General features: G+C 29.8%; 1 protein-coding gene across 3 annotated transcripts in view; it reads left to right on the top strand.

Moving 5' to 3' along the window:
• Positions 1–27,753, top strand: part of LOC148239101 (uncharacterized) — a 67,416-nt gene that overhangs the window by 11,137 nt on the left and 28,526 nt on the right. The window contains exon 1 of one of the 3 annotated variants that reach the window (XM_088185287.1): positions 4,221–4,605. The exons of the other annotated variants lie outside the window; for them this stretch is intronic. Coding sequence (XP_088041413.1) covers positions 4,557–4,605 — 49 coding nt within the window. The 5' untranslated portion in view covers positions 4,221–4,556. Of the gene's footprint in view, positions 1–4,220; positions 4,606–27,753 lie in introns of those variants that run through there. 3 annotated transcript variants of the gene reach the window in all.

Raw genomic sequence — 27,753 nt, forward strand, 5'->3', positions numbered from 1 at the left:
TTATTCAAAGTCAAAGATTCCTCGTAAAATAATAATATATTTTTATGTTTGACATATACGTATATACTATTTTGGTTATTAGATTAATTTACGCGTCTCACGATTTAGTACATCTCAGTTTAAGCATAATTAAGTTTTTTAATATTTGTCATTTTGCAACAAATTTCAAATTAGATATCAATTTGTTAGTCCAATTAAATGCTAATTAGTTTTTCGTATATTTTAATTGGTCAATTTTGCTCCATCAAACTACTAACATAAAACTTAATTGCATTAAGAAAAAAATAATTTAAATAATTACATCCTTTAAATATTCAATGTGAAAAATTTCAACTTTATACTTTATCGGAAAATTTAGAAACACACCATATGGCTTTACTTAACAAGGGGAAAGAAAAGTTAGTTTTAAAATAAAAGTTAAAACTTTGACGTAGTAATGATTATAATTTTTTAATGGTAAACTTCAAAATGATATATTTTAAAATAACCGAATAAAAAAAATACGTGTATACGAGTTTAGTTGTCGTTATTTAATTATAATTAATAGACATAGGTTAAATAGTATTGCATCTATATTACAACTTAAAATAAGTGAGAATCTAATGAAGCACATTTAGATGAGCTTCATTAGATTCTCACTTACCAAAGCGAATGTAGACCAATAGGAGAGCGCAAAAAACAATTATTCCTTCTCAGAAGTCAAAAATGCCGTCACCGTCGCAATGGGAACGCTCGTTACCGAGCGTTTTTTATAATAGCGCATTTTTAAAAATAAAAATTCGAATGCCGCTGCCGGGGCTAGAACCCGCAACTGAGAGTTACTGGTCTGAGACGTTACGGACTACGCTATTCCGATATAAAAAAATATATAATTTTAGGGCTCAATTTTTTTTTTCAAATAACGTAATGTGGAGTCTAGATGTGCACAAACACATATTTAACAAAATATATACTCAGGTATCAGCGGTCAAAACATAGCAGACTATTATAACTTAAATTTACAAAAATTATATTCATTTTGGGATTACAAATACCCAGCTCACTTTTGAGAGGCATAACTTATACAAAGCAATCAATAACATTTTGTGAACTTACCCCTTTGGTATTTTTGCGTGGATCTTATTTTTGTATTTATACCAATGTATCAGATTACAACATCGCTTCATGTAATATAATACAGCTAAGTTCGATTTCTGCTGATGTAGCGCACGTACTGTATATACGAGCCGCCGCTGCCAGTTGATCAAACTGCAATAGCGAAAAAAAATCTACAACCGGTGAAAACAGTTAGTACTGTTTTTATTAGTTTTTAAGTCTGTAAATTATAATTTAATTATTCTTTATAATAATTATTATAAAGATAAATTAAATTAGGCCTATTCCCCTTTTATGCTTACGCGAATTAAAAAAATGGCACGCAGTTGAATAGTTTTTTAATTTGGTATTGTTGTCTTATTAATTTATGCAGGCGTTTATTACGCGATTGTAATTATTCACACAAAACAATGATGTATATTTTAATTGTTATTCATTTGTCGTAATAATATTTAAATAGTAATTAGTATTCAAAATTTAATTATATTCTTATCGATCTGTGTCGATGGCCGACTTTCGCCGCGTTATCGGTCTCAATCGATGTCATTACCAGCCATTGCTTTTACTGTTGTTTTATTATTTTAATTATTAGATATTATTAAAAGTTTTTAGTTTTTTAATTACTGTGCAATATATAAAAATTCAATCTTGACATACACATTACTTTTCGCCCGTAATTGAATCACACGATTTACGAATTCCACAAAGAAAACTCATATTGTCTTAAAATATAAACTTTTTTAAAAAATATATCGGATAGCTTTTTCAAAAATAAAGGGTAATACTTTATGAACTTTTAGGCGAAAACACAATATTACAATGTATTGGTCAAACGACATTACTTAAATTACATTATTGCTTTTTACATTACAGTATGTGCGCAGATATGACAAAAAAATGTTTTACTTATCAACAAAGATCTTAAAATTATATTTAATAAATTATGCACGGGAATCTTTATCGATATATTATAATACAAATGTTTACCATTTACCCAAAACTTGTAAGAAAGTTAAATGTCAGCATCAAAACCCTCAATTTAGCAAAATATTCGGTAGTCGGTGATTCTTCTTTTGATAAGGGCACGTGGACACAGATGTGTATTTTTTTATTATATGATATTACCATTTTGCTTGTTTTTCACTTTTTGTTATATTGTCTTTCTCAATCTGCGAGTTTTGAGCAAATATATTCTTACATTAAATTATACTTTTTAAAACATCCGCCAGTCGTAAGAATAATGATAATGGCTAAGAAATACTATATGTACTTATTACCCGGCTTCGCCAGGGATAGATTCAAACGTTGTTACAAAATTATTTTAATATTTGGCTGTACACAATATTTTTAGTCTCTGGTCGTCGGCACGTCGCAGTTTAAACTTAAAAGTAGCACAGTTGACCCAGAAATGGCAGCCAGAATGACTTGTGCAAATGTCACGTCGCTACTGATCACCACTTGTGAGGAGTTATTGTGACGGACGGACACACGTATTATATTATAGAACAGAGATCGGCAACCTGCGGTCAATTTTGCTTTTTTTCTGCGGCCCGCAAGTCACACTTGCTAATATGTGGCTCAGTTTCAAATTATTTAAATAATAAATTTTATATAAATATAAAAATATAATTTATTCTTTAAATCGCATCTAAATTTCGTTTAAAACATATTGCACAGCTTTGCAAGAAATATAATCGAAGTTAAAGGATGTTATTTACTACTCGGCTGTTTTTAAGAAGATTTTTTGATTCATGTGTAAAAATTGATATTTTCATGACGGAGCATATGAATTTTGTCCCACAACTTTTGGATAAAGAATAGAAAATTTTTTGTGTACTATCTAATTACTAGCGCTTGCGTCATATTTCAGTGCAGTGGACAACTGTGTAAGTAATTGAAAGTTTCCCAATAAGCACAGCTATCCGACTTTTTAACTATTTGTAGTATAGTACTGATTTGTTATTATCCAGATACTCGCAGTTGATGGACACATTGTGGTAATAACATGAGAAGTATGGAGTTTGCAAGTTTTGGAGAGGCAATCATAAAACATGTGGTTGATTATTATAGTGCAAGAGAATTGTATCTTTTCGATTAACTAATACGAAAACCAGACGTGGCAGTTTTTATGTATTTTGTCGATTTTTTTGGAGATTTAGTGAAATGATTAGCGGCTTCCTTTTTTATCAATCGATTACCCTCATTGCTTTTATTTCATTCAGTTCATGTGGCACCCATTTGGCAAGTTTTTTAATTTTGTACCTTTGTTAAGTGGTCTAGAACCATTGATAAGTAATCTAACGCCTAACTTTGCGCAAGCTCTCGAATTATATTACAATAATTGGTCACTATCAACAGGACGCCCATGAACTTTTTCTTCTTCAAGGTTCCTGTCTTAGCACGATTTTATTGAAACCACTATTGCACCATACGTTTCTTAACAGTATCTGCACCAAAAGCATTGTGTATTTTACGAGCAGTTTCTGATGATTTACCATCAAAAATAGCCTGATTTATTCCAAAATTACTAATAAATCGAACTTAATGTTATCTTAAAGCAGAACTAAAAATGCATAAGCATTATAAAATGAAAGATACACAAAAAAATTAATGATATAAAAACGTAGAAATTATATTTTTACTGTAAAAAATGAAAGTTACACAAAAAAACATATTTATTTTTATTCCAGTAAATAGTAAGAGAAATTAGCTAGAATGTATAATGAAGTATCCAAAAATAAGTTTTTTTTCTTCATAAAATACTATATCAATACCCCCCTAATGTAAAATATGTATTGCTATTTGTATATTATAATTACAAAGATTATATATAAAATGTTGATAGTTATAAGAATTATCGTAGAATCAAAGTAGATATCACGAGGGCGTTCTTTGACATCTTTCACTTTTATAGATTTGTCCTTTATTTGCCTTCGATGAACTATGGCAATACTAGAAGATATTTTGTAATAACTGCTTATGCAGTTAATTAAAATTAAAAATAATCCAGTCTTTAATTGGAAGTTACGATCGATTCCCTTTTTCGTGTCACAGGCGTTTTGACATTGATGTTCCTCGAACAAGGAATTCGGTCGCATTCGTCACGAAACTCGGCCGTTGTGTTTGTTCAGTAACCGTGCCGACCCGATGCGGGACGGACGTGCGTTCGCGAACGGCCCGACGCTAGCGAGACGAGCGTTTGCGAACTTTGTTTATTAATTAAAATCTTAGATTAAAAGCCGCGTTCGTAGATCGTTCTGTGCGCCAACGTCAATGGCCGTCGGCGATAGGTGTTAAGACCGTGTTCTTCTTTTTAATTCAATTCGGCAGGCAATCGAAAGTGATTATTGGTCGCCGTAAATAAATGGCGATACGTTTCCGCTCGCGGAAAAGACGATCACTTTCAAATCTTCGGGACAAAAAGTGCGTTCGAATCGAACAGTCGCAGTTGCAGTCGTGAAATGTGCTGTTGCAAATTGATGACCGGATTTTGCTCAAAACTCTGCGGAGGTGAGACATATTGCAAAATTCACTCTTCATATTACGCTATTTTTAGTTCGATTGCATTATTTTAGGAACTTATATTTAAATAAAGGCTAATATTTACAAGGTTCTATTTACGCCATTAGATTAAAAATTCTCTGCAAAACATTTAAAAAAAATATTATTTTTAAATTTATGTATGTGCATACATACGTATGTACATTCATATATATTTTTTTACCGTGGCAGTTTCATAGTTTAAAACCAAATATTTTTTTAAGTAAATATTTTTACGTCTTTACCCTATTTCAACTTTTTGGATTTGGATTCATATAATTTTTAATTTCTAGTTAATATTGAAAAAAATCTGAATACTGCTGGTATTTTGTATTAACAAAAAGTAGCGTATATTTCGTTAATAAAAAATGTATATGAACCGTCATTTTATTTGTAATTAATGCCGATTGTCGGATTAATAGTAAAAAATATTTATTTTACGCGTTGCACGGTCGCTAAAGATAGACACTTTTTTTAGGAATAACGGCTATTTATTAATAAACTGGCTAACTTTACATTAAAGCCAAAATTAATTAATCATGTCATTTTGCTCCCACTATTCTGATACAATTGATATTAAAATCTCACATCTTTAAAATGTCAAGTTGACGTCATTTTTTTATTTAAAAAATATAATTAGAACGTATAATTTGTGAAATATTAAATATATGTATTCTCGCCGTAGTACTGCATTACGTTGTCTGAAAGTTGTTTCGAAGGTTAGGTCGAAAGGTCGATGATGCTTTCTCGGGCTTTTAAGGGTCGTCTTGGTAGATTCGGCGTAGTTCCACTTGTTTGAGTCCGGCTGAACTCTCGTTAGTTCCATGTTGGAAGCGAAGTGGTAGTCCTAAAACCTAAGGTGAATATGTTCATAATGATATTTCAACCGATTTCTATTTTTAGTTTTTAAATTCACGATTGTGAAAAATTATTGTTTGACAGATATACATTTAATACGTGCTTTATTGTTGGAGCAAGCTTAAGAAGTTCTTCAGGCTCTTGCTAAAAATAATATTAGTAATAAAAAAAACATTTTTCATTTAAGCATATAGTTTGTCTATTAAAGCAAGTAAATAAAATTTTATTTTCTTGTAACTCATCTAATAAGTTGTGATTAAAATGTGTACGATTATTGAGTCTTCATTACCCCTAATATTTTATTTTTATCTATTTTGAGGTAAATTTCCCAGATTTCCCGATCTTATGTAAAAAATAAGTATTTTATTGAAATTATTGTCAAAAAACAGTGTGCCCAAATGAATGTTAATTTATTTAATATTGTTCCTTCATGTGTTCAAAACAACTAGGGCTGTAATCGCGGAGTCGTGGTACTTTAGGAGGAGTCGGAATCGTAAAAAATCGACCGACTCCGACTCCTTTTTATAATTTTTGTTAGCACGTTGAGTGCGCTGCAGAGCGTATATTTTCCGTTTTTAAAATAGTCAAAACTAATTTAAGAGCTTACATAAATGCTGACTTATTAGAAGCAATTACTTTTTTTAAGATTTAATTCAGTTTAAATCATGGACGGAAAAGTTAAATTTAAATTTAGTATTATTAAAGATTTTTTTATTATTATTATTATTTAATCAAAGAAACAAACTTTTTCCCTTGCGAGTATAAATAATAAATTTAATATTTTATTTATTTTTTAAAGTATATCATTATAATAAGTAAATAAATGTGAATTAGGTAGACGTGCCTTTTTTGCTTAATATTATTTAAAATTCTTTTATTTTAATTAAAATTTAAAAATCGTTGACATTATTTCTTGAAAAAAATAATCGTACTAAAATAAATCAGAGTCGGAGTCGGCCCATAAGATAAAGTCATAGCCGGAGTCGGAGTCGTTAAAATTTTAAATGACTCCACAGCCCCGAGAACAACGGCGACGTTAGTGACGTTGTGGACAAAAAACGACCAACAGCTGATTGTTTGGCTCCAATCTACTAACGATAAATATACGTTTTATGGGCGTTGTTATTAATATCGCATGTAAACAAATATTTACAATAAATTGATTTTATTGTGAAAAATTCGGTCAATCGAAATATTTTATTATTGTGTTTTATTTTATCTTGACGTAAATTACAAAAAAGATTTTCTATATATTGCTTGCTTATCATTTAATGTTATATTGTGCTGAGTAATTGATTAAAATACTAGGATTATTGCTTGTGAAAAGTACATTTTATGAATTAGTATAATTATTTATTTTTTATTTCCCTTGAAACCTGTTAGATTCCATTATAAATAAGTGTCAATTATATGTCAACTACATAATTGATTAAAATAATTAACATTTCTCACTCTAAACAATGAAACATTTTTTAATCACATGGATATTTTTTTATTGGTATAAATAATGGTAAAATATTATTCTGAAGCAAGATATAAATATAATAATATAAATAATGTATATCTGCGAATAAAAGCAAATTGTCCTTATATTTTTAAATTTCTAAAAGAGTGAACTTTTCTTTGAAAACTCAGAAAATATACGACATTTTCTTAGAAGCTCATTGTTTACGGTTTTCCATCCTGTCTATTTAAAATCGTCTTGATTGTTTTCCCACAATGACTAATTGTTTGCTTATATTCGAATGGCGATACATAAATACATATACATACATACATATGCGCTCCACTCTTACAGTTTTTCCAAAAATAATTTGGCACATTTAACGCCATTTTTTTATTTATAAACATATTTTCCCCACCGAAATATATCGAGAAAAAAACATAAATAAACAGCAGTTGGATCGTGTTAGAAATAAATTTATTTCCATGCGCCAAGACGTCGACATTTTGTTTTTAACAAATAAAAAGGAAATTTGTGTGTGAAAAATCAAATACATTTGATCTGTGCCCCTTTGCACTTCTTAAGATAATAGCAATTAATTTAAAGTGAAACATACAAAATTTACCCACTGCTCATCCAGTGATTACTTAACATTTTCTTTAAGAAAATAACGAAATAATCAAAATGTTCATCTTTTTTTGAAAAATTTAGCGATATTAAATGAAAAACTGCAAGTTCAATTTATTTAATCACAAAAATAAAACTTTTTACCTATTATTTATATATAATTTATTTAGAGTACGCTGTACCCATTCCAGGTGTTAGGACAACTACCTGAAAAAAAACACCTAAAAATTCAATGACAAAATAAATAATGTTTCGCTCTATTCTTGTAAATAGTATTTAGTTAATTGTTCACTATTGTAATTCACACAACACTAATGGTTCTTTATGGAATTTATTGCTGTTTTTTATACTTTGATATATGAAACACTAAATATATTTAGGTATGTATAATACATTACAATTACTTACATATTTATATACTTGATGTTTGTTTATATTTGTCCATCGTATGATTTTTCCATATGAAGATATGATTTTGAATTACATTTGTAAACATATATACACTCCTTTGTTTTTCTTTCACCGTTTTTTTTTTTTTTTACATATTATAAGAATTTACTATATGAGAATAGTACCTATTTGATAAGCCACACCTAGTACACATTTTGCCCTTCCGTGTAAATAATATAATATTATTGTTCGTTTATTTATAATTTGTTATTATATAGAATAATCTAATTCGAGTTTCCTAGCGCTGTAAATCAGACAGCTGCAATAAATAATCACGCGTGTTCAAAGTGTCAAATGCAGGGACGTCGGTTTAACTTCTTCCAGAAGGAGGGAGGGGCATAAGTTGGTTAGTAATTCATTCATATAGATAGTATTTTATTAAATGAGATGCATTTTTCTAGACAAATGCAAGGGGGCGTTCCTATTTAGAATCCACGTTAAAAGCAATAAAATCGTGCCGTCACCGTCGCAGTGTAAACGCTCGGTTATCTAGCTCTTTTTATAATAATATTACGCTTTACAAGTGAGAGTCGAATGAAACACATATGGACCGAATTTTGACCAATAAAAGAGAGCAAAAAACAATTATCACTTCTCAGAAGGCAAAAATCCACGTCAAAAGCAATAAAATCTTGTCGGTGCTGTCGCAGTGGGAACGCTCGGTAACGAGCGTTCCCACTGCGACGGCGACAGCCCGATTTTATTGCTTTTGACGTGGATTTTTGAGTTCTGAGAAGTGATAATTGTTTTTGCGCCCTCTTATTGACCAAAATTCGGTTTGAATATACTTTGACCAACACTTTAAAAGTTCGTAGTAATATCAGTGAGGATAGCTATTATATTTTTAAAACATAGTGTAATATCAAAGATGTCGCTTTTACTGCACTTCTTCTTCCGCTTATTTTCTCCTGAGAGAAATATTTTGGACTTGACCTAATGAAAGATCTATATTTAGTTTTAGAACTTTCATTAGGTTAGGTTTGCGTTTGAACAGAAAATGGACGTTTCGCAACTATCAAATTGCGTTTCATAGACATTTTAAAGCAGCATATAATTTTACTAACGCCTATCAGTTAAATTATATTTTCGCTAGTAGAAATATATATCTACTGGTGAAAATGTATTTGGACTTTACTGAAAAATACACATACACTGTAACATGTATACACTGCATGTGAATAAATAATGATAAATACGTAAATGTATATACCTTACAGATAAATTATATTTTCGCTGGTAAAAATATATGAAAATTTATTCCGATATAATTTCATTAAAATGTTTTTTTTTTGAGGGGTAACGCGAGCATTTCTGGTTAAGAATCAGGGTTATTTCAGCTTTTAAAGGAGGGGGGAGGGCAAAAGTCAGTGGTAATTTTGTAATATTTCGGTTTCATTAAGATTCATAGTATCTCATTAAATGACATATATTTTTCTGTCCAAATTCAATAAAATGTTTGGGAATTACTAAATCTTTTTATCGTAATATAAATACTAGAAATTTTATCAAGTCATTTAAAATGGCTTCAAAAAATAGAAAATATATTGGGCATGACATAGATGCCTTTGGACTGTAATGGTAAAACCATGTTGGGCATAACATACATGCCTTTGGACTTCTAAAGGTTAATGAGTCTGAAGAGTTTATTGACTCGCGTGTATTTTCCATATTAACCATATTTTCACGGAAATTCCCGGGCTCAATCCGCCCGTGATCAGATCACATGTTTTTAATTTCCCACGCTGGGATTAGTCAACTAATTTTTCAGCTTCCAAATCTAATTGCGATCTGCACTTAAATTTATGTAATAGGCACTACAATATATAACAAACTTGATATGACTTAACATTTTTTTATAAATCAGTAATGAATACGATGTAAGTTCTTCCGATACTTACAAATATTATATTTGTGTTTAAATTATTATGATTTCTTGCCTTCTGTAGGGTCATGAAAATCATATTCATAGATCAATTTTATTATTATTATTTTATCTAATTAGGTTCAAGTATTCGGTTTTATAACTACTTATTTAAAGTTGTGAATGACATCAAAGTGTTTATATTTAACTTTATGACTCAGCTCTTGAATAAAAAAGTTATACACACCTTTTCAAAAACAAAGCGATTGTTTTTATGAGTTCATCGCAACGTGTGCCATGAGTACATGTATTAACGTACACTTACAAATACACATCTACTGACATTTCAGACATTATATAATTACACGAAAACGCTCTTGTGTCTCGCCGATTAATATAGTGCACGTCTCAAAGCAGCCGCGTCAAAGCCATACATTTTAGATTACAAACTAATCTGACAAGACCGGCGCCGTTACTTCATGCCACGACCGACAGACTGATCCTTGAATTTTTCATCTCGTCTATAAGTTGTGAAAACCAAAAATAGCTTCCACTGGTTAAAGGATTGCATTTTCTCGGTCCTGTCACGCGACTTTGCTGCTAGTCTTTGAATTATTGAGTTCAGTGGCAAGGAAACCTCGTCACGCTCGGATGTGGTCGGCTGAAGCGAAAAATTCATCTTCAACGAGACAAGAAGGTCGACATGGACTTGTTTTAACCTTTTTTCTTAGTTAATTAGACACTCTAAGATGATTCGACTGAAAAATAAACATAATCCTATTTTTGCAACGTGTTCTTTATCTTTAATTATTGCAACTATATGGTTAAGGATATTGTGACGATTTTCGTTTTTAAAATGTTTTATCTGCAAACACATTGCAGTTTGAAAGCTTCATTTATATAATTTACCACGAGAGAAGCATTGCTATCTCAAATCAATTCCTATCACAGTAAGTAACTAGTTTATGGTTATTAAGTACACATTTTTGTTGGATCATAATTATTTCAGTAGTATAAAAAATTTAGTTATTTACATTAAATGTAACCTCAAGGTTCTCTTTAGTTATTTACATTAAATGTAACCTCTTACACTAAATGTAACCTTCATCCATTATCTTGCAATCGAGTAAAATATACGTGCTGCAACTGACATAATCGAGTGATTTATTTTATCTACTTTTACATTCATTAGCGCAATTATTACTCATTCTTAATGCCATTTGTTGTATTGTACTTACATAAAAATTTATATTTAATTAAGGAAAAATACTGAAGACGTTCTGTATTTTTTAAAATCACTAGTGTTTCATTAGCGAATTTTTAATAAGATACATTATTAAAAAATTATGCCTCTATTGTCAAATGTGATATTACGCTAACGCCTGTCGTATTACAGAGGTTGATTTATAATACAAATAAGATCTCGGAAATCCTATAATTCTGATCAAATTACTTTTTTTAGAAGCAATTATTTTCTACTCTAAAATTTTCCATAAGGAAAATAACAGCTTTAAGTTCCATTAAAACTGACTAACGAAGTTAAAATAATTACATATTTGTTAGAGAATGTGTGCATATTTTTATTGTTAATTTGTGTATTTTTATGAGTTTTTCTCAAAAGGTTTTGACATATATTAAATATGTATATATTTATTATTGTTAAGGTTTTATTGCAAATAGTTTCATATTATAAAAAGCGTTTATTATCTCAAAGAAACGATTAAATATCTCATTAAGAGACGTCCATTTAACAGCTGTTGTTATACAATCAATTTAAGCAAATAATAAATATTCATAAATCGTTTTTTTTTAATGCGGAAAAGGCAAAATCAACAAACAATTTGCATTATAGAATGTGTGTAAAAAATAGTTAGAGGTCGCGCGTAGGCCAGATTATCAGATTTTCTTTCTTCGTATTGTATACCTATGTAAAACACACATATGACGTTGGTTAAACTATACAAAACCATTATTGTGCCTCTTTAATAATCTTTGTTCGTTAAAAATACATTATTTAAATCAAGTATTTATCTACTTGAAGATTTTTCTTTTAAGAAAAGAATGAGTCGTAAATAAAGTCACACTACGTCAGTAAGTACGTAAATAAGGCATGACTCAATCCTTATGCAACCCTGAAGTTTATTGTTATTGCAATATTTCATCATTGATGTACAATATAAGGATTCGTCATTAGAATTAATTGGTTTTTGAATATTATTTTAGGTACATGACGTTAAGTGTCTTATGAAATTTTTTAGGTCTAGTAGAAACCAGTTGCATAATTAAAAAGTGATGATTATTATAAACACTTGTTTTCCAACCGAAAAGCAAAAATATATTGAATCAAGTATGATGAACAAATATTTATTTTATAATATGTGTATTGAGGACTAAAAATTAAATGCCTGTACCTATTTGGTTTCTGGGAAAACGAATTAGGATTAGTGGTTTTAAATCGTCGATTCAGTAGGATGGGGTGAAATTGTTTTCTTTTTATATATTACACAAACGTATACAGGATTGATAAAAGTATGGTTTACTATGATTATAAAATATTATCTATAAAAGTCTACACGGTTATCGAGTGATCAAAATATCAAAACATATTGCGTCAAAACTAGCGCTTTCGCTAGAGGTGTGCATGTAAAATATTATTTATGTCAGAATGCACAGATTATTGTAGTTTAAATTAACTATCGGTTAATGTTTCAATGTGAACTATGCTATTAGATCATATGCTTATCAACCATTGGTCACACATTAATTTACAAAATTGATTTATATGTACATTAGTACCATTACGTCATATCAATTTGATAATGCCATGGTAGTATGTCCATTCAACGAGGCTAACGATACCGTTGCGTTTTTTGCTTTATGATGTGTGTTTGTGACGAAATTAATTTTTGAAGCGTGATATTAAAATTTGTTTAATGTATTTATGCTTCCAAGTGATATTTTTAGTTTTAAAGTTTTCCACGAATATTATTTACATTCATGCACCTGATTATCATGTCATGAATTTAGACATATTATAGCTATTTTCAGCGTCAATGTAAATTTTATTTTTAGTTTTTGACAGTGCTAAGTGACATACAAAACGTATTTCGAGGAAGTGGTGGAAGCCATATGTCTACATTAGATATTAATAACAATTGATAAGGCCAGCTTAATAATAGAGTGTTAAAAACCTATTGAAGGTTCAACCTACTTTGGTGTGTATTTATATTTACATAGAGAGTTTTCCGGATGTGTTGTTGTAACGTCGTTAGTGAATGTAATACATTTTTGATTGATTAAAATTAGAATAGTGACATTTGTCTAAAAAAAATATTAAATTGAATACATAAAACTTTTTTTAAAGTAGAGTTGAAATGTACCATAAATATTTTTTTCTACAACCTATTTATTCTTGATTTGGGTTGTAAGATAACGTATAAATCAGTGACATTGTGGTATATATTTTCTATGAATTGTTATTTGCATATCGATAATTTTACTTCCCGTGAACTTATTAATAAATAATAGCTGAGTATAACGGATAATAGATAAGATAAGGGCTAATCTTTGGTAAATACTTATGTGTAAAAACCCATAAACAATTTAAATTGTTTGCAGAATCATGTTTTTGCGGTTTGAAAATATGTAAATTTAACAAAATTAAGTTCAATCAGTTAAATTGACCATCTATAATTCACTTTACAGTGGATATTAACTTGGTCAAAACTACCTCAACAAGCATTACTCTATATTTTTTCACTCGCCAATATTTTTAAAACTATAATAACTTAATAAGTACTTAACATCCTGACGTATTATAGTTATAAACTGTAACCATAAACATTTTCTTAGAAATATAAATACAGCGGGAAAAACCGTGAAAACAGATTTAATTTAACTGATATTATATATGATTCATAATACAGCAAATCACTCTGTTGTATTACTTTCACTATGCAGTAACATTTACATATATTTAAGGTCTTCAATCTCAGTATTTGACTAGGTATTGCATTTTTATAACTTAAGTAATTCGAATATTTATCAAACTGTTCGTGATATAAAAAAAATATATAAAACTAGAAACTCTCTGTCTTTGAAAAAAGTCTTTGTGTATTACAACAATTTAAGTAATCATTATTTCTATGTTCCGTTGATTTAACTAAATTGTTTTGCAAAATGTATCTAATTTATCGAAATTTATGATATTTATAACAACTAACTAATAACCGACAAACAAAAATACATTTTTTAATTGCCGAAATTCCAAAATTTATACGTATATCAGAGTTAATATTGTGCTGCTGTGGATTTTTTCAACAGTTGGTAGTTATTTTTTAACTCTTTAGATTAATAAGAATCATGTTTAATTATAAGTCTGCCCAAAGTAATTTATTATGGTAATATATTTTTAACATACTAAGTTGTAGTATTTTCGATAGCAATTATAATTAAGAATAAATTTTGCACTGATTTATTAAAGTATGAATCACTTTATACTATTTTTTTTTTAATAAAAACAGATATTTTTAAATGATTCCCTGTTAAATATCACTACGAGAGTAACTAATGCTATTATTTAAGATAAGAGAAAATGTAATATTACATTTTAAAGTTTGTAAAGCGCTACCTCCGACCGTTGACTCGCTACTTTAACACACATGCCACAAACATGTTCATTCAGTAAACTGTCACGTAACGATTTTCCGTGACTTTTCTTTGTCGACGATCAGATTGACGCGCTCTGAATACCGTGGCGCATTTTTTCCACTATTTAGTCATCATTTCATTATTTTCGTGGAAGTTGCAAACTCACCCATCCACCGACCGATGGGAAAGCGTCTTAGAACGGAGCTATTCCCACGACTTTTTTCGTTCACATTTTGTGCAACGAGCATCCGGATGATGACACGGAATATATAGTCTTTAAAAATGGCAAAAGCATAAGCTGAGCCATCGCCGAGGTCGCGCCTAAATTGGATTAAACGCTCTAAATGTCAGTTACTAAACGAAAAACCTTTCAATTTCGGATCAGCTGATTATCGATCAGTTAAATGAATTTATGGTAAAATAATCGTATTAGTTATTTACGGCCATTAAATTAACGACTGTGTTAAATTCAGTTAAATAAAGTCGTATGTACAATTAGTATGAATTATCGATTGTGCCTTAATGGTCGCTAATGACAAATTGTATGGCTGTATACAATTTCCATCAAGACCTTGGATATTGAGATCGTTTACGGTGCAGCGACGTTATAAATTTATTATTCTATGAAATTTAATTTATTTACTAAAAATGCATAAACGCAATACTTTAAAGCAGAAGTGCAATAGATGTCAGAAACATGATTTTTTAATAATTATGTTACATAACAAAGCAATTTTTGTTTATCTAAAACTATTTGCCATTAAAATAAAAAAACGCGTTTTTGTGGAATCTTTTCGAAATATTATTTTTGCAATTTGGCTACCTAAATAAATTTTATAATTTTCCATATTTTTTTTCCCCTTAAAAAATAAATAAATAAAAAAAAAAGGAATAAATAGATACCCAGGTGGATGGCTTTGGCCAGGAACTGAAAAATAAATATTAGACACTGTATAATTTTTCATATACGGATGTTAGTAACCTGTGATGCAAGTTTCATGAGCCATGAATAAAGAAATTTTAATTATATCATCATCTTGATTCAGCTGGCTGCGCAGTGCAATTAACATTTTTGATTAATTTTCCCACTCAAATACTGCTTTTTAAATTATAAACAACATTGAAGAAATTCTGGCAGCACATCGTAATTTTTTTATTCTTTAATCATAATCTGTCATTCTCTTTTAATTGAATACATTTTTGAACAGAAGTCTTAATTTTAAGTATTTTGGTCATTATACACCTATTTAATGTAAATATTCTAATAATTTTTTTCGTTTCTTGTCGTAGACTAACATTTTCTTGAAAACGTGAAATTATAAAAAAAAAACATTAACCAATACAGGTCAATGTATCATACATTAGGAATGAGCAAACTTTCGATTTACGCGGTCTGCCAAAATATCATCCACTGATTTTCTGTGTATAATAGTATTAGACACAATACCAGTAAAAACAATATAGGTATATATAGATAAACGTTTTAATATACAACATTATGCACATCGCCAAAAATTTGCGATAAAGCGTCAAGAATGCTCGCATTCATTATGCGGAGCACGTTTCACTTTAACAATTTATTGGCGACTCCCGTTTTGTACGATACGTTAGTTCCTAGCGTTTTCGAATTAGGCTCTATTGTCTGGAATCCCAATAATGCAAATTAGAAATTTATTTTTTATTAAAAATTAAATTCGTACGAATATTTTTAAATGTTCTACAACCACTGCATAAAAAGGGGTGTGTCCGTGCCAGATGATTAGAAATATGCATGCTTTATTTGAAGTTTTTAACCACCTCATGCCTGAAATATTTTTCAAAACTTGTTCAAAAATCTTTCTTTTAGATAAAGAAATATTCAATAAAAAATGAAAATATAATTTTTAGAAAATTTACTCGAAAAAACACATTTTTTGAAAATTTATTAATCATAAAATTTAACAGGAGAAATTATCATTCATAATATATAATTCCATCAGTTCCAGTCATATTTGAATGGCAGAAATTGTAACGATTTTTTCAAATACTCTAACCGGTCTTATCTTTGCTTTAATAAACAATGAACCACATTAATATTCAGATTAAAAAAAACGTTCGTCGTATGTATCGGCAGATTTCAAAAATGTATGGGGGTTTTTCAAGAGGTATGCCATAAAATTTGCATGTCTTGAACTTAAACTTTTTTTATCATTATCTTTAATAGCTGTTTTTAACAATTTTCTCTACGATTCGGGTTAAATAAGAAATATCAATTAAAGTAAATTGATCTATTCTAGTCTTTCGTTTATTTGCGTTCATAATGACTAATCATCATTCTATTGAAGTTATTCTCTTCAACGATTATCCAGTTCTCTGTTCATTAATGTAAAGATGTTTACAATAAAATACTGGATTATTACAATCATATTAAGCATTTGTAGTGGAGGGACTGCGGTAATAAAATTTGACATATTGCACAAAATATCGTAAATAAAACTAAAATATGTACTATAAAGTTACATACATACAAATATTTAAAATATGAGGATTAACTTTATACTAGAAGGACTGCAGCCCCGCAGTCCATATAGACAAACTACTACTGTCACATACTATATATTACGTATATAGTTTTACTTATTTCGAAAATCGAGTAATAAGAATAAAAATTCTCATTTTTTTGAGTAGTTTAAAAGATCAAGAAATATTTAATTCATTGTAGTGCATATTCAATCAAGCTAAGTTTTTAAGGGGCGGTGTCGACAATCCTTCAATGCTCGGCGATTTTCAGCTGCGAGCTTTATTCATGACGCGATCTCGTCCCGTATCCTTGACCATAGTGGCCAAGACGTCAGTGCTTGAGAACGCTTCTCTTACACGATTCAGCTGCTCAACGAACTTGCCAAACACAATAATGTTTTCGGCGTTAATTATGAAATGCTGGAAGAATTTATGTGGGGTGGTGCTTATTTATTTTAGGTTTGCATCACAATAATTTTTTTAATATTTAGTGGTATAATTTATGTGGGTTTTTAATAATAATGTATGTATATGAGCGTATTTTTAGTATATGTGTGTATACAAAATAGTGTATCACGCCGGAAAAGCGTATGCTATTACTGCTTTTATATTAAAATATTTATTAATGGTAACGCGCTTCTCTTGCTTAATGTCGGTTTAAAGGTCGCAATAGCAGCAAGCTCATAAGCAACTTATTTAGTAAATTTGAACTTGTAATTAAAATGCAGATTCAACAGTTTCTGTTTTCTTTACTTTTTTATTTTTCGAGAAAATAAATTTTAAACGGAAATCATATCAATAGTGTGTCAAAACTTTAGTAAAAATAATTAAGATTATTATAATTTTTATGCACAGTAAATAAGGAAGGGGAAATTTTGTTATGTTTTGTATAGTATATAAATATATTGCCTTCCTGGTTCCTGCAGTCTATATATCTCACGCGCATTCGTAACAATGGTGATGAACACCAAGAACAGAGTATCTACTTTGTCCCTGGTTTCACATTTCCGCTTTTTGTTCCCCGCTTACTTCCAAGGCGTTTCGCTTCCGTTTCTATTAGTACAACGCCTGCTCTCGTTTGCCAAATACAACCTTCCGAAAAACCTCCAAAATATTGTTTCGGTAAAATGCCTTTTCCAGCGATCGTTTTGTCTAATGTGTTGTAACTAATAATTACTCGTATGAGTGTTCTCGAATCACGATCGGCAATATATCATTTAACTATCGTGCTTTTGAAACAGTTAAGAACGAGTGTCCTATAAAGTTGCGATTTATAACGTTAATATTTCATCAAAATAGTTTTTTGATATCAAGTTATTCGCTTTTTATACGTGCGCTTTACTTTGAACATTATACGCGAAGGTAAACCGCAATTATATACTTGATACGATTTTATTCAGAAAATGCGTACATGTTTTTTTATACAACGTCATTGTTTAAATACACCGTATGATATATAGTTTAATTTATGACGTTTCGCCTAGTTGACACAGCCTGCTCTCCATTTTCGCAATCGTTTGTTTGCTTTGTGTTTTAGTATCGCGCTGAAAAAATAACAATGATACAAAAAACTGCAACGTCGACATATAGTGATAATTAGCGACTTTGGTTGTGGTTGTGGAAACTAGAGTGTTTCGTCCCTCGCGGCGGCGGTTCAAGTTCAAGTTAACAAGTCTGCGCAAACCGGGTTTTTGTGATGTAACTGTTTATAATAATCTGGGGCAACGTGCCAAGCGTCGATTTTTCTTTTATTCGCTCTCGCGGCATTTTCCACTTTTTTGTTTGTATACACGTTTACAGCTCGGTGGTTTTATGATGATGATGATGATGCATCCTTGAATGTATTTATGTTACCATTTTTATTTAAATGCGTTTACCTCTCGTTACTATGTAGGCATGCGATCATGCATCGTATCAGGATTTAAATATGAGTACTTTAGCTTTATTTATTTTATTTTTACTACAACTATAATCGCATTTTTATTGTGTGTTAAAATTCTGAATAGAGCCTTGAATATTAATTTTGACTAATTTCTCTATTTATAGTCAAGAGTTGTTCTTAAACTTCCGCAAGAACACACCTTTATGATTCAACATAATCACAATAAACCAATGCATTTAGTGAGTCTTAGTACGAGTTTCTTGATTTTAAAATCTTGTTCAAAAAACGCGTCCATATTTTCCGTTTCCATCATAGAAAGTAATGCCAGGAGACCATCAATACTACACAATCTTCGATCGTGACAGCTTAGGTCAAGAACGGAGATGAAGCACTTCTATGTATATATTAACCTACAAGATGTTGAAGCTACGGGTTGCTAATTAGTCTGTGGTTTAGGGTAGGGTTCTCAATTATTCATAGTTTTCTACTATTCGAATATTGAATAAAAAATAGATGAAGTATTAGAATATTCGAATATATTCGTAATTTTTTTTTTTGGTCAAAAGAAAAATGATTAATTTATTTTTTTACTTACTTTTTAATCAGGGACATCATTTAAGCTTTTTCCTGGTGGCGCAAAATTTTTTTTTCATAAATTTATACATAAAATTACAACCCTCTTCATGTAAAAAATCTGTAAAAATGTATTTTTATTGCTTAGGTTCTATTATATCCTCAATGTTGCTACACTTTAAAAAAAATGCACCGCAGACGATTTTTTTTCAGTAAAGTCAAATGTTTTAATTGAATGTTATATTTTTGCTAGATAATTCTATGATTTAATTTTTTCAAAAAAATCTTGTAATTTTAGTGTTTTTTGTTTACACAAAATAATAAAACACAGTAAATTTTATTTTAACTCAAATTTTCAAAAACGATTTTTTTTGAAAAGTGTCTCATTATTTAAACAAATGACACACATAGTGTTTCTTTTCGACAATTTCACGAGAAAAATGGCAAATAGAGAATTCTCATTTATAAAGCATTTTTATTAAGTAAAATTAAATTTGTACGTATATTTTTAAAATGTTTACAACCACTGCATTTGTTTAATATGTATACTTCTTCGAAGGTTCTAATAGGGATCTGGGAACGACAAAATTATTTACAAATTTTTCACACTGAGCTCGACATATTTTGATTAAGCAATAAAAAAAAACCTTTCCGAAGGTGTTGCTGCCAAATGTTTTAAAATATGCATACTTTCTCGAAGGATCGAAAGTATCTGGATGACTAACATTTTTTTGTGATTTTCTGTTACTCTAACCGGCCGGCGGTTTTATGATTCCTTTGGTGATCTAAGAACCCGCTCCTGTTATAGGGCTATTTTTCTATTTCGATACTCTTTATATTGTTTTTGTAAAGTAGCAACAGCTGTTATTGACTGTCAATCTGAGCAATTAGTTTTCTTGATGGTCAGTATTGAAGACCAAGGACAAGATGAAGAATGCTACGGAGCACAGTTCGCACAAGTACACATACTTAAGTATTATATTATAATAATACTCTCACTTCAATTGATACTAAACTGTCCGTCCCTATTTATTGTATGTAAATTATTGTTTTCATATTCGTACAGATAGAGTAATGAAACATTATATAATATATATATTCTTTAGTCTATGCGTACAGATAACGAACGAGTTCACCTCGCACATATCTGAAGCCATATCTGCTTAATTATTCTTTTATCAATTGATGGTTTTGTAATTTTAAATGAATTACTAATAATAACAACAACATAATATGTAAATCTATGAACCTACTACTAGCAATATGCATACTGACTTTTATGATTATTAAATTTCAGTTTTTTATATGCATTCAATGTGTAAAGAAGTGTTGCTATTTCAAGCAAATTGCTCGTATTTGCTTATTTATGCACAAGTATTTCATCACTTGTGTGCATAGGTATAACACGTGTATTTTTATTGCACATTTCATTATATTAACTAAGAACTTGATAGAACATTTACGCTTGAGACACACAGCTACTATTGCATTATACACAATAAAATAAACCGGTTAAAATTCACTTTCAATCCATTATAGTACTCTGTTTAACATATATTGTATATACTATACGACGCAATCGGGCGTGACTATGTTAATACAGGAGATCGTCTGTTCTGCGCTTTCTACGAGTAAATTGATTTATTATTCCGAAATTTTACTTTCAGACCTTTGGGTCAAAGCAATGGCTAAAAGTTGATAACATTGATTCGTACGTCGCCCTTATCGAGGTCGAAACCCTGCGATTTGCAATTAAATTGATTCTTAATTGAAGGTCGGTGACGAGTAAATCCTTGAAAATGTGTGTTAAGAAATAAAGAAGTATACAATAGTAAACATATTTATTTGACATTAAACTAAGATAAAAATACTATAAATCCTTAGAATAAAACAAAAGTAATTTTCTATATTATGATAAAATAAAATTAAATTTACACGTCGAATTGTTTAGACCCCGTGTTAAAACTCTCGCATAGTGTAATTATTTAGAAGTATTATAAATACTTATGATATTTATAAAGTTATTCGTAATTCCAAAATCTTCAAAGTATCATTTTAAATAGATTCCATTGAGGATTATGAAATACTTAAATTTGATGTTCTTGGTAATTCGCTAATAGATTACCATTTAGCATAAAAAATGTCATGGAATGACATTTTATAGAACAAAAACACCACTTAAATTTGATTATAAAATGGATAACAATGTGCTAAATCGCACAAAAATGGTAATCAATTTTAGTGTCATATTTCAAAAGGACTACAAATACCATCAGTATATTTATTTATTTATTTAAATTTAATTAAATCCACCATTACCTAATCCAATACACCACGATGGTTGAAAATAATGCATAAAAAAATATTACATAGAAACAGTAATAATAAAAAAATACCGGACCAACTCCACGTAGCTGACAATAAACAGATATACGTGCAATGCCAGTGTATTAAGGAGCCGGATGGCGACAGCAATAGGCGAGTCGGCAAGTGCGGATGTCTTGTCCTAACCAACATCAAAAGATGACACAATAATTACTTATGGATATAAAAGTGTATTTTTGCTTGACTCTAAAGTATTATATATTTCCATAAACAAGGATAATTTTTTCGTTTATTCAATTTTACAAAAGCTTGATCAACGACGTGCAGAAATATTGAAGAGCATGCATTTATTTTTTCTTTTAACGTTTTCATCAATAACACTTGTGTGTTAATACTTCATTTTTTATGATTGAGTGTTCTACACGGAAGTCAAACTGTAAGAAGAAATTAACTAATTGACTTCAAATATTGGTTTGAGGCGCTTGAAAAGCAGTTTTTCAAATAGCTTGGAAATGAGTGGATATATAAAATGACATTTTTAATCGGTTTTCCTTGTTTTGGTATTACCACTTCACCTCTCATTATTTCAATCTAATGAACTATTTTTATGAACTTCTGTTCGAATTAGTTAATGAAAAATCAAATCCTGGCACATTTTAATTTTCTTGTGGATTTCGTTTCGCACTTACTTTGATGTAAGTTAGTGGACTAGTATCTCGGGCGCGTATGGTGAGATACATTCCCTTTCGCTCGCTCGCTTGTAAAATTATGAGAGTGAGTGAGAAGAAGTGGGCGTGCGGAACGCATGTAACGCACGCCCTTATCTCTCGCTCACTCTCGTCACTTAACACTAGGTTTAATAAATAGGTTATCTCTGAATGGTTTGCATTAAGTTGTTCTTTTCTTGATTTGTTATTACCCTAGTTCTATATTTATTTCACAGTGAAGGCACAAGTAATGATATTGTTATATTTTAGTGGTCTGTAGTTTTATCCGTAAACACTCTTTATAGAAAAATGCAAATCTATTTTTGTTTTTGCTTTTTAACTGCGTTAGAAAGTTAACGTGTAAGCTAATTTAAGACATTTTTATCAACAGGATTGTTTGTTATTTTGCATTTCTTTTGCCAGAAACTATATATTTTATCTTGAAAGAATAGATATTTCATTCGTCATTTCATCAGTCTAACCAGATTTTCATTTTCAGCATCTTGCTGTGTTTTTGTTTTAGAGGTATTTTTTTACTTTGTGAATTATTATTATTATTTTAAGATTATATGTATATGTAAAAGAAAAAGTTATTGCGATAATAAATTATTTTATCAACATATTTGTCATTGTAAAATAGATTTATAATTCCCTAAATATCTATTGTATACTATAAAATATATATGTAAGCCTATCACATTCATATGTAAAAAATATATCCATTTAAGACATAAGGTCAATATTTACTACGTACTAGAATTTATCATAAAATTGTGAATTGATATTAAACAAATTAAAAAAAAACTAAAAATATGCAGAATAAACTAAGATAATAAATTAGCGTTTAATTATACATATAAATTGATTTATTTTTATCGTTCTGGTAAACCTTGTAGTACAGTAAAATTAACACATTGTATTACATACAGACTGTATTATAGTACAAAATTAACGTTGAAACTCTTTTATTTATGACAATGTTAGACTTGTGTTTTTATCTATCATATAATAATATTCAATAGTAATGTTAATGATAATGACTATGAGCTTATGTTTTATATTTTAATGAAGAAGTAGTAAATTTTTAGAATAATTCTAGCAGACGTTTATATGACGCTGCTTGGAATCATTTTGTAAATATTTGCAAAAGTGAACGTTCTGCTTGTTTTGATTTGACTTACATAAGTACATAAGCCACTCTCATCTCGAGCTTTCAAGGCTTTAAAGAAGATACTACAAGATACGACCTTCGTATTTTTATTTCCTTTTTATCACAAATAACTCTTTTTGTGCGGATTTAAATGCAATAACATCGATTCAATCGATGTGTATAATATTATAATTTATTTTATTACACCGCATTGTATAATATAATGACATTCATTTACATATTTTTACTGATATATCGTACCGGGGTAAATGTTTTCTAATTGATTTTTCGTAATGGCATATTGGCTGTAGAAGGCAGATTTCACCCATGTGGATATTCAAGGTGCGTTGTTACAAAATGTCAAATCTCAGCGCCAGGCGCCGACTTGGAAGCAATTCTAAAGTGTTACAAAACGTGTGTTCAAATATCGCTATGGGCGCATTTATAATTCAACTTTGAATTGATCTAAATTATGTGCATAATATGAGTTATATTTGAGACAAACAAGCCATTTAAATGTCTAATTTTAGAACAAAGCCTTGTTAAACGTCTGAAAATAAAACTCTCGGAATACGAAGCTAATTGAATATCCTCATAAGAAGCGAGGATGTGACTGTGGATTTAGTGTCACGGTTACAATGCACTTTCTAAAATAAATAATCAATTAGAGCAAGTCTCTACATACATTATTCTTAATGTGTAGTTTATCATAATGCTATTAGTTATTAATTGAAAATCAAAACTCGATTAAAATTGTTCTTGAAAAATCTATTTAATTATAATCTATTAAAATCTATTAAATCTATTAAAAATTATTTAATGTCTCTAATCAATTTTAATGTGCATATGTAGTAATATTTATCCGGCGCGTATCAAAACATATTGAGTCAGAGTTGGCGCGTTCGCATTTTTTAAACTGGTTTTTCTTTATTTGCCCTAAAAAACTGATATCATAAGCACTAATTTAATAACTATATAAATTGTTTTTATTAGCTCTCGCTTCGTATATCAGTAATAAAAAAATATTCAGTTTACTTTAATAACAATTATTTTCCGGCCCATTTCCTATCTGTAATTTAATTTATATATAATGACACATGAAAATGGTGTTAATAAAGTCATTATGACGTAACTTTAAACTCTTCTAAATATGAGATATATATAGTTGACTAGACGTGTATGAATGTAATATGTATTATTGTAGTATGTGAAATTTCAGAACTTGTAGGTGAAATTAAAAATGCGATATTTTTATCATTAGCAAATTTATTTGATTTAATTAAAATAATTTCCACTCACTTTTCATCGTTGAAAATATTATTTTTTAAAAATCTTGATTTTTCACTCTTTAAAGTGTCTTCGAACCCCTTAATTAATTCCGCTTGAGTTCGGAACGTTTTATTCCTTAAATACAATTTCAAGTGGCGGAAAAGGTAAAAATCTGTCGGCGATAGATCTGTTAAATACGAGGGATGCGGCAACATTTCATCATTATATTAATTCAATTTTCTAATGCTGATTTGGTATGTATACAATCGAGCGTTGTCGTGCAGTAAATTGGTTTGTATTTGTTCATTAAAATTGGCTGTTTTTTCTCAATTATTAGTTTAGTTTATAACATAAATTTCACGACAATATGTAATTGTAAGTGATTTGCTTGGTTTAAAAATAAATATGAATCAATCATTTATCATATTTTGGTGCAATAACGGCTTAGGTGCGTGACCTAGAGTCTAGATATCATCTGTATTCATTCATTGTCTAGATCGTTTTTTGTTATAATACAGAATCCACTTTTCATCAAAGGTTTGTTTCAAAATTTTTTTTTCCATTTTGAATCATTAACGAAGAGCACGCCTCCAAGATTGACATTGGTGAATTCGTGCGGTACCCACTTTTTGCCTTATCCTATCACAACGAGGTGGCGAGAAACAGAGAGTCATAACACCGACTCCTAGATTATCGTAAGTAGATTAGTTTCCACAATAGTCTTCAATTCAGGGACGTCATTGCAGCTTTTTCCGAAGAGGGGGGGGGGGGACAAAAATTGGCCAGTCAGTCAGTGGTCGTTTTTTTAATATTTCGATTTCATCAAGACTATTATTATTTTATTAAACGACATCCATATTTCGGGGCGAATTTCCCTAAACCCACGTCAAAAACAATGAAATCGTGCAGTCACAGAGGAAACACTTTTTTGCAAATGTCCCCCCCCCCACACAAATGATCTCCCTGCTTTAATTGTTCTTTATTTATAACGATTTTGGTTTTCCTTGAGGCTAATTTTGAAAATTCTATATTCGCAACCATAATTGAACTGTTTTGCGTATTTTTACCTGCGACATTGTGTCTCAACTTGAATTTGTATAAAAAAGGACGCAAAATTTATTAGTTGACATCATATTGCTTAGGGCCGTTAAAAAAAACAATAACAAAAATAAATTTTCATTATAAAACAATTGAAAGTCACAGTATATTTGTAAAAATTTCAAATAACCAAGGAATCGAATACTGCATGGCACCTTTCTCAATTGCGATCGATCCTAAATTGACTGAAAATAGGCAAGTTCATGTGGTACAACTTATTACTTATATTCTGTACAATTTAAGTGCACAGAATCAAAATATAGTTGATTTGAAATGCATCTAAAATGTGTATTTATAGACATCACTTGATGTCTAACATAAAATTGATGTCAAACATAAAATTGATTTTATTATTATTATAAATGTATTTTTATTAGGATGAGCTGAGACTACTTTGCATCCTTTCAAAAACACAAGCAATTAGGCATCAGACTAACACTAATACTTCAGCTTTAGTTCCAATACCATGCGAATGCTAGAACGAGCAAAAACACTTGCACTATGAGTTCATCCATCGGGATTTTTATGCCCAGAAAGCGGTCCTCGTAGTAAGTACTATTTATTTTTAAGAGTTTAATTAGTATATTCTCAGTTTCTTGTTAGCTTGCATTATCGTCATGGTCAGAGCTTCATCCCCCAGGAACGCCCGTGCGTCTTTAAGGACTTAGGCAACTTTGAAAGAGATGTCAACACTAGAGTCTCCAATTACTCGAACCATCAACTACTCGAGTATCGAATATTAAAATTTTAAAATACTCGAGTACTCGAGTACTTTCGAGTATTTACCAAATGTACCAAAATAACTATTATTCAAATTCGTGCACATATAAATAAATAAATAAAATACTTAGTATGGTAATTTTTACAATTATTTTAACTTCACGAACATACTTTTTAAAAACAATAATGCAAAAAGTGTCTCGAATTTAATATTACTGCTAACCTTTGGTTTTATGTAAAAAAAACCTTTTCAGTTGCTGCTGATGTTGGTCTTATTGTCATTAACGCGTTGGATAAGGCTTCTAATTTATATCTGTTCGCTTTTTATAGATATAATTTTTTTTTAACTCTCTTTTTATGTTCTCTTCTTTCATTCCCTTCTCTGCTTTTCTCTTATTTCCTTCGACTATTGACAAAATAGCATTTTGTTATTCTTCTTGAATAGATTTTTTTTCTTAACAATATACAATATTCTACCCCTTCTGATTAATGCGAAGAATTTAAATCTATATCCTTCGAAGATGTATTTGGGTGAATCCCTTTCACTCTAGAGCTAAACGGTTCGCAAAGAACTGACTTTACTTTAAATGCCTTTAAAACACACAATTGTTTTGATTTATATTTTAAGCTGAGGGATCAGTGTAAACAATTTACAACACTTTACGCTACAACTGCATAGTCATAAAACCTAAAAAAAAATTTTGTTGATATTTCATATTGTTCATTGCCATAAATTAGATAACTCGGGACTGTCGAACAGAAAACACAAAAGAAATTTCTCCGTCGTACCCACTAACATAGCCGACGACCGGAACTATGCAACTATGGAACTATGAAAAAATTATACCTGATAGTAACCGCTCTAACTCGGGACTGCGGGCATAAACGCCAAATAAAAGCAAGACGTTAACCTTTACCGGACCGAGTTAAAGTTATTTTTGTTTCTGAAATATTTCAAAATTTTTTAATTTCGAGTATTAATCGAGTAATTTTCAAAATACTCGA

The sequence above is a fragment of the Plectrocnemia conspersa genome, unplaced genomic scaffold, assembly GCF_051122295.1.
Source record: "Plectrocnemia conspersa isolate PC_06_02 unplaced genomic scaffold, ASM5112229v1 ptg000001l, whole genome shotgun sequence".
Lineage (NCBI taxonomy): Eukaryota > Metazoa > Arthropoda > Insecta > Trichoptera > Polycentropodidae > Plectrocnemia > Plectrocnemia conspersa.